At 43.8% G+C, this 9,084-nt stretch overlaps 2 protein-coding genes across 3 annotated transcripts in view; one reads left to right on the top strand and one right to left on the bottom strand.

Moving 5' to 3' along the window:
• Positions 1 to 817, bottom strand: part of LOC121926734 (prostaglandin reductase 2-like) — a 25,234-nt gene extending 24,417 nt beyond the window's left edge. The window contains 1 exon segment of the mRNA XM_042459954.1: positions 22 to 817. Coding sequence (XP_042315888.1) covers positions 22 to 142 — 121 coding nt within the window. The 5' untranslated portion in view covers positions 143 to 817.
• A 5,198-nt stretch (positions 818 to 6,015) lies between these two features.
• Positions 6,016 to 9,084, top strand: part of TMEM62 (transmembrane protein 62) — a 33,326-nt gene continuing 30,257 nt past the window's right edge. Inside the window, exons 1-2 of one of the 2 annotated variants that reach the window (XM_042452906.1) lie at positions 6,016 to 6,261; positions 7,977 to 8,088. In XM_042452906.1, the coding sequence (XP_042308840.1) occupies positions 6,094 to 6,261; positions 7,977 to 8,088 (280 nt within the window). In that variant the 5' untranslated portion in view covers positions 6,016 to 6,093. The remainder of the gene's footprint in view (positions 6,262 to 7,976; positions 8,089 to 9,084) is intronic. The other variant, XM_042452915.1, reaches the window with a different exon arrangement.

Below are 9,084 nucleotides of genomic sequence, written 5' to 3'. Positions count from 1 at the left end.
AAAGACTAGTCTTAAACCAACTTACCTGCCCGGCCAGTGAACCACAGGCTCCAGCAGCCCCACTGACCACCATGGTCTGATTAGCACCAGGGGACACATGTCCTTTCTCTCTGATTCCTAGCAGAGTTGTCAGCCCAGGCATGCCAGCTGCACCCAGAAAATAAGAAAGATGTCCATCTACAAGCTGTGGATCAAGCTGAAGAGAGACACATTGTTTAAAAAGCTGTCATGACACAGTGCAATAAATACTGTCACTCCATTCAGGATCTACATGAATTCCTGGCCTTTTTCATCCATTTAATTTCAGGGATCTTTATGGCATTACAGGAAGAGCACACCAATTCCTCTAAACTGCATCTGCTCTTGCCCTATAGCCACTTTACGTCCTGTATAGGAGAAAAGGAGGATATAATTAAAATAGATATATAAATAGCTCTCCTCTAGCTATTAACCCCATCCCCAGTGGCTTAGTTGTTATAGTCTGGAAATCCTGCATTACTCTATTCCTTTTATTATCAAAAACAAGGCTGACCCCAAATATTCATCTGTTTGAAATAGAGCAGAAAATAGTAGTGCTTCTCTCAGACAAGGGGTATAGCATCCAAACCCATTCAAATTATTCTGGCATTTTGAAAGGGATGGGATATCCCACAACCACCTCTCCCTGTTCCAGAATATAAAAACATAGCCTTTTCATTATTCTGCTGCCTGAGGCACCTGCCTAATGATAACACTTGTCTTGATCAGGAACACCTTAAATTATTGAAATGTTTAGGGCACTGTATTTTGTCACCTCTCCCCCAAGTCCCTGGATTGCTAGAAAGACCTCAGAACCTTGTTTAGAGGAGTGCAGGAGAACATGTTTGCAGATGCATCTAACACAGGGATGGGGAATCTGTGGCTCTTCAGATGTTATTAGACTGAAATCCCCATCAACTCTCACCACTGGCTATGGCAGGTGGGAGCTGCAGTCATTCATTCAGAGGATACACACACACACACCCCTCTTTGGGGAGAGACATGTTTAGGAATATGGAAGAATGGCTGCTCTGGCTCGGATGCTGTGTGCCCAGCACGGGCACTGCAAGAAAGGGATGAGTTCTGATGATTCTTCTAGGTCAGCTCCACACACTACTCATAGAATCATGGAATCATAGAGTTGGAAGAGACCATAAGGGCCATCCAATCCAACCCGACAGACCATCAAGCTTCTAAAAAGGAAGGCCCATAGCCCAGTGGCAGAGTACATGCTTTCCATATGCTCCCAGATTATCCTTGGAATCTTCCAGCAGAACTAGGAAAGACTCCTTTCTGAAACACTACGCAGTTACTTCAGATTGGGGTGGGGAGCCTGTAGCCCTTCATTATTTCTGAAGCGCAACTCCCATAATAGCTTATGATGGTCTAGGACTGATGAGAATTGGAGGCCGAAAGCATCTGGAAGTTGTAGCTACTGACCCACAGATCTTGGTAATGCAGACATACTGGCTGGGGAATTCTGGAAGTGTTACTCCAAAAAAGTAACTTTTCCAAGCTCTGTCTATGCCTGAAGTAAACAATGTCAAGCTAGATGCCTCAGAAATCGGACTATTATCAGGCAACTTCTGTCTTTCCACAGTCTATCTATATTTTTATTTCCAGAAAACAACAGCACAGTTAAGAAGATTCTCTTTCTCTTGTGCAACATTGAACCATCTCATTGCTTTCACATCCAAAATGGCCTTGTCTGCCAGGGCCATTGAAAGGACGTTCAAATTCTACTACAAGCAAAATTCCAAATTTTAACTTTCCACACCACCATTCCATCCAACCACCATCCAAGCAACCTCTCAAAAGCTTCCAGCCTGAAGGTATTCAGTACAGTGTCTTCGTCATACAAACGCTTGAAAATCAAGATTTTTGCTCATAAAATTTCCTTTAAAAACACACAATTTTAAAACACAACATTTTCATAGATTTTTATTTCCTCAACATCATTCCACTTCCTCCAGGCGCTTTCTTTTTCTGCATTAACAATATATTAATGTACATATTTTACATTCCAGTTTCAAATTATGCACTAAGAAATCCTTAACCATCAAGTTTAACTTCCTGTCCCTTACAAGCATTGTTAAGCTACAACTCCATCTGTCCCAGCCACACATGGCCAAAGGTCAGAATGATGCAATACGGAAGTTTCTCAATATATGGATTTCCCATCCTCCTAGAATAAAAGGTGCTAATCTTATTAATTACTCATTAGTAAAATAATATTAGTTTCTCTATTGCTTACAGTTTTCCTTTGCTTGACTTGTCACCATTAACAGAGTAAACATGAATCGGTTGTCACAGACAATTTTAATAAATACCATACACTCTATTATTAAGGTGCATTATCTTTACAACATCTGTTAGTCTGCCACAAGCTTAAGCCTCAATACAGTAAACCTACAAGTTAATTAAGAGTGTTCCTGGGACATTCCTCTTCAAAAAAAAAAATAGGTGCCGAGAAAGAAAAATATTGGAAAGAATAGGGTTATGTTCTACAGCAACACAAGAAGGACATGCTTCCTGAACACTTTTTATTCAAATAACAATTGTGCAAACCTGAATTAAAACAACCAGATCAGGAAACTTGCATAAATAAAACAAATAACTCCTAGACCAGTTGACATTTCTTTCTTCCAAGCTTCCAAAGATGGCTTTCGTTCCCAGTCTCCATTCCCCCCAGATATTAATTTTGGTGCCAAACTTATAGGACCGTGCCTTTTATATAATGGGGTATTGATAAGGCAGGCTTATCTCTTTCCCATTTGCTCTCAGTTTTGATGTTCATGAATGCTCAGTTAGGGATTCTGGAATTGCAAGTCTTATTTACCATGACTAGTTGCAGGCAGCACATATAGATGCGAAACAATAATCCCATCTTTCCCAGTTAAAACTTTACTGCATTGTTTACTGAGATATCTGCTATGACCTGATATCACAAAAAACTTGTTTTCTTCATCACCCTCCTTCATACAAAATGGCCTGCCCATGCTCTCATAACAGATTATAAAGCTTGTCACAATCCACTTACAATATAGGATCCCAGACAAATAAAGTGTAACGACTCCGACTGAACCCTCCTCAATTTTTCCAGGACAGCCCCTCCTCCACCCTGAAGTTTTCATTCAAGCAACTGGCATTCCATTTGACAACCTGGAATTAGTGAGATATGAGTTTAATTGCAGGTTTCTCTTTATCTGAGAATTACATTAGCCAAATATTTCATCAGCCACATCTGAGCTCAGATGACTCACAGCACTGAACTCACAACAATTAACTGAACTCCTCAAAATAAAATTGCTTCACACTTCAATCTGTAAGAATATACTTAGAGTCTACTCTACATAATGTCTATTCAGTTTCCCCCTCCTTATGTTCACTTCCTCACCTTCTCTCCACCCGTAATGTTCTTTTGTCCACCACCATTCTTGCCTAGCCGTTGTTGCCCTAGTCATATCTGTTTTCCTCCCCCTTTCTTGCAACTACGCCATTGTTCTCTAGTGTCACTAGACCAATGATGTAGACAACTCATGCTACTTACATCAGTGCCTACATCAACAGCTTCTTTCTTTATATTTCCGCTTACTAATACACCCACTCACTTATGAAGGGTAGCGGTTATACAGTCCTGCTCTTATATAAATAGGGAGAAAATTCTCACCAACAACATCTGGCATAATAGGAGATCTGTTTGTCGTAATTGCTAAAGGTTTCTATAAAGGTTTACTGCAAACCCTTAACATTAACCATCAAAACTCTCTGCTGCTACAGCAATCCAGCTCCTTTCTATGTTTTCCCTTTCAATCTTCCATATTGTACAAACTCATTGAACTCATTATTGTTCTTTGACAAGTAGAAACATACCCGGGCGTGAATTCAGCACCACTCTTTGTATTTTCATTGTCCCTGCAGCTAAAATCTTGCAGAGGAGGAAGTCAGTTTCCCTGTAATGCAGAAGATAATTAACATGGGAAAAGTTAATTGCAATGGTTTTTAAGGTAATTGTAAGATCAAACCAGAGGAACACAGTATAAAAAGTCAAAGGGAGAAGGAAATTAAGCCCTAAAACTGGTTTCTAGTTCCTACTACATATTGCTGAATGATAAATCATGATTTATGTAAATTCACTTGATTCAACTGACCTACTCTAATGGTTAAAAGTGTTAAAATATGTAAGAACCATGTGAACAAAAGTTTTGTTAAAAAATAACTCTAACATGAACATTCGCACAGTCTGCCATTAAGTGTTCAGGCTCCACTGTCCTTGGGGCTGTCCACATGGGCCAAAAGACCTGTGTTCCCTCTGGCCTCATATTGTCCTGTTTGGACGACAGAGGCCAAAACCCAGGAGCAGTATCAGGCCAGATCCTGACAGGCCGGACGTGGGTCTGGTGGATCCAGCCCAATCCCAGAATAAATGGCACTTAAAAGGTAAAGGTAGTCCCCACACCTGCTATCAACTAGTGCCAGGGGAGGGGGAACATCCAGGGGGCGGTATTTCTGGAAGCAGGACTTCTGAGGTTGGGATGTCTAGAGGGAAAAGCATGCAAGGAAAAAATGGAGGACCTGACCAAATAAAAGCTCAAAAGAAAACAAAAAAGTGACACTCATATAAATATTAAATTCATCCTTCTCAGCCAAGCTCAAAATGCAGGACCTTTTTGAATCCCACTTGGACAGGATGTTGAAATGGAGGACATGTCCTGAAAAAAGGAGGACAAAGTCTGGTCACTCTGAGCTAACCTGCCCTCCCCCCAAATGACACTTTCCAGGAGGGAGAGCTGCCTGGTTCATCATAACTGGATTTTACTTCTTTTATATATATGGCATGGCCTGGAAGCACAGCCTTTGCCCTCATTGCAGCACTCTAACTTTTAACTTCTGAATTTTAACCCTGCTGCCAAAATACAGCCCCAGCCCCCCAATTAAAAGGCCCTTCTCCACAATATATTAAAAACCAAATGCTTCTTTAAACAAAAAGGCCTTTATTTACTGGCAGAAAGACAGAAGGGCGATAACTAGACCCGTTTTGGAGCAGCCACTGAGGACTCCCCCCTTCTCTCTCTCTCATGTCCTCAGTAAACATACCTGGGATGGTGGCAGGACCAAGAGGAAGAGATCATACAACTAGATACACTGTATAATAGAAACTGTATCAAGATGTTTTGAATGGTAGCACATCCCCGCCTTGGTCCTTCTAACAGTTCTGTATCCTTCCAGTGTGGATGCCGCTGAGCCTTCGGCCGCCATCTTCGCTGAGGCTGAATCACTCTCGACCGGAAGTCAGGAGGGACGAGGGAGTCTGGCTATTACTCCTCCCCCCCCCTTTTTTTTGTAAAATTGGCCTGCTGCTGCGTCCGGACCCTGGACCCAAGGTGGTTGCACTGAGCATGCGCAGCCGCTGACGCATTGCGAGCGGGTGCTTGCGGGGGAACGTTGAGGGCTACTGAGAGAATATCGCAGAGGACTGGCTAAAGGGGGGGAGCTGCGCGCCGCATATCGGCGTCCCCTTTTAATAAGGAGCTTTCCGTGAGCGCCTTTCCGAGGCCGTGCTTCGCGCAGCGCACGCTCGCGAATATTACCCTGTGGGTGTTTTGCGGCGTTATAAAAAACACCCAGAAGAAGGAGGACACTGTGCGATTGAATTCGCCCAAAACACACTGCAGAAAATCCAGTTCGAGGCCCGCTTTAACTGCCCTGGCTCAGTGCTAGGGAATCTACTTCCTCAGGTGCATCTCCTCAGGTGCAAAATGCATCCGAGGAAGTATACTGTTGTCTATGAAAGCTCATGCTGGCAACGTCTTCCTGGTCAGTTCATTCTCTGGCAGGAAAGCTCCTCCTCCCTTAAAACATTCCCCTCTCTACACTCTCATAATAGTGCTGCTCTAGTTGCCTCCTGTTGCATCATGGGGTTTGTAGTTTAGAGGAGGGGCGTTTAGAACTGTCAGTCAGAGAGCTCTTAGGCCTCACTGAACTACAAGCCCCAGGATGTAACAGGAGGCAGCCAGAGCAGTTAAAGTGGAAGAGCGGCGCTAGTGCGGGGCATAAGCCCTGGGACAGGCGGCCATGCTGAGGGTTGTGGCGGGGCTCTTGGCGGCCGCCCTGGTGGCGGTGCTGCTGGACTGGTCCAGGCCCTCCGCGGGGCAGGAGGCTGCTCCCAGGGGCCGAGCGCGGTCCTTCTCCCCTCAGCCGGCGCCCGGGGCGGAGGCCTGGAACCTCTTCTGGGCCCTTCAGGCGAGTCTCCTGGGGGAGAAAGCCCAGCCCCATCCAGCCTTTGGGCTAAAGACACAGAAGACCCATAGAGGCAGATATTCAGGCTCTGGCTTGGGAAGTGCGGAGTCTCCTTCCTTAGAGGTCTTTAAGCAGAGGCTGGATGATGGCCATGTGTCACAGCAGGGGATGCTGCATGGCAGAACGGGGCTGGACAGTATCCTGAGAGATCTTGGGGTCTCCTCCACCTCTGTCTGGGCTTCTGGGCTTCTATGGCATGCGGAGAGATCTTGTAGCACCTTGGAGAGTAACTGAAATAGAGAAGCTGGCAGCAGGCAGCATGCGCTTTTCTAGATTAAGGTCTGCGTTCTCCAAATGCATCTGAAGCTCATGCTGCCAACTTCTTTCTTTCTCGAGGCTCCTGCAGACTGGCAGAGCTAAAAATGGCATGGTCATCTTAAAAGAGGAGAGAGCCCTCGTGGCATTAGATTAGGGTCCCAAACACACTGCAGGAAACCATCCAGTTTGAGACCGCTTTAACTGCCCTGGCTCAATGCTAGTGAATTCTGGGTGCTGTAGTTTATTGAGACATTTAGCCATCTCTGTCAGAGAGAGCTCTGGGGCCACAATAAACTACATTTCCCAGGATTCCATAGCACCGATCTTTGAGGGCAGTTCAAGCAGTCTCAAACCGGATTATTTCTGCAGTCTATTTTGGACCTAGGACTCTGGGTTTCCTTGGGCAAGGCACACTCTCTCAGCCTCAAAGGATAGCAAGGGCAACCCCCCTTAAGAAACCTGCAAATACAAGGGTCGCCATAAATCAGAAATGACTTGAAGGCACACAACATTAACAACAACAAAATCTTAAAATACTAGTTTTTATTTTTATTTTTCCAGAATGGGGGGGGGAGAGAATAAGGTATGGGAAACGCAGCCTATTCGTCTTTATTGTTGTTCTGTGCCTTCGAGTCCTTTTCGACTTATGGCAACCCTATCATGGGGTATTCTTGGCAAGTTTCTTCAGAGGGGATTTGCCAGTGCCTCCCTCTAAGGCTGAGAGAGTGTGACTTGCCCAAGGTCACCCAAGTGGATTTCCATGGCCGAGCAGGGATCCAAACCCTGGCCATACTCCAACACTCAAACCACTATATCACACTGGCCCTCTTACCCTATTAGTGTGGCAATAATTAACAATAGTTCTGGTAACTGTGATTAGGAAGGAAGCCATATTAATGGGCAGATGGATAGCATTTGGCTTGTCCTGGCTGTGTTTGCAACAGGTGTCAGATGCTCATTGTGTATCACCAATACTGGATAGCACATTGTCAGATGTGAATTTGTTTGCAGATTTTTGCATGGATGTGTCTTGCTATGATGGCGAATTTGTCTGGTGAAATGCAGTGACAAGTGGTGGTAGGATAGCCAGCATTGTTGGACGTAAAAGTGATCTTTATTTTTGATCTATATTGTAATATACATAAATTTAAAGATTCTGTCTTGGACTTTTGGGATTTGTAAGATACATCACTGTGCTGCTACATTAAGCTCTTAGAATAGCAAGTCGTGGATCATCTTTTTTGTGTAAAAATGCTTGGAGACATTTCTGTAAATGTGTACAGAAAGCTGAATTCCACTAGATTCAATTATATTTACTCTCAGGTAGGAGATCATAAAACTACAGCCTCATGCTAGTTTTTAATTATTCTGTCGCCTTCCTATTTTTATTTTCCTTGTAGGTCTCAGATCTGCACATCAGTAAGTTTCTGGGCCCTGAACGAGCACCTGAGTTTGAAAAATTCTGCATGGAAACAATTCCTGTAATTCAGCCTGCTCTTACTTTCGTAACAGGTGAGATGTTTCCATTCTTCCCATCCTTCACCTCTCACCCTGTTTTCTTTTTTGCTGCGACACTCAGTGGTTGAGACTGAAGTGGTGAGTAACTATTTGACATAAAAGTTGAAGTTTTGTCATCAAAAGGTGGTCTAGTGAAAAAAAAATCTAAGCATGATTGGAATGAATCCAGGAGTGCAGGAGCTGTACTCCATTATCAGTAACAATTCCTGTCCTCCTTGCTTTTCCACAGCTTTACTAGTTACATATTTACAGTGTGCCTGTGTCATATGCGGCAGGCACACTATATGTGCCTTTCAGCATATGCTGAAAGCCGCGCGGGGTGCAAGGGGCAGCGCGTCCCATTTAGACTGAGGGGGCGCACGCTCAAGGCGCGTGCATGCCACTGCAAAACCGTGCTGCCGCCACGTGTACAAACCCCATTACTTTCAATGGGGCTCAAGCATATGCTTGTTTTAACGTGTGTGTGGGGGGGTCCAGAACGGATCCCCCATGTAAAAAAAAGGCAGACTGTATTATATAATGCAGTTCCTTGTCATATAATTTACCTTGTGCTTTAACCTCTGCATGAGAAGATCTATGATGGGTTCGTAGTCTTCTGAAATGCTGTGGATCTCAACCAAATACAGTACTTTCTCTATTGTGGTGTGCTTACTTCAGGAGGGTGACCCAAGATTTTATTGGGAAGGCTTTTAATGTCTAATTGCTTTCATTATTCTGCCCTTATAATATTAATTTATTTATACTTCCACTCATCTGCATGGCTTTAATATGCCATTTTATTTTGTGCGCTATGTCACATTGGAGCCTCTGATTTCTCTTGGTATTGGACTTTGATTTTAGGACATGATTGTTCAGAGAATAAGCCTGTTACCTCAGACACTAGTAAGCCTAGAATCCGAGGCAAAATAATTCTTGCACATGCATGTCTGAATGGTGTCCCATATTTTAGCCTCTTTGTTGTTTTCCAAAGAACTCATTAAAATTTCCAAT

The sequence above is a fragment of the Sceloporus undulatus genome, chromosome 1 (genome assembly GCF_019175285.1).
Source record: "Sceloporus undulatus isolate JIND9_A2432 ecotype Alabama chromosome 1, SceUnd_v1.1, whole genome shotgun sequence".
Taxonomy (NCBI): domain Eukaryota; kingdom Metazoa; phylum Chordata; class Lepidosauria; order Squamata; family Phrynosomatidae; genus Sceloporus; species Sceloporus undulatus.
Note: the sequence above shows the minus strand (reverse complement) of the source record. Positions and strands in the feature narration are given on the sequence as shown.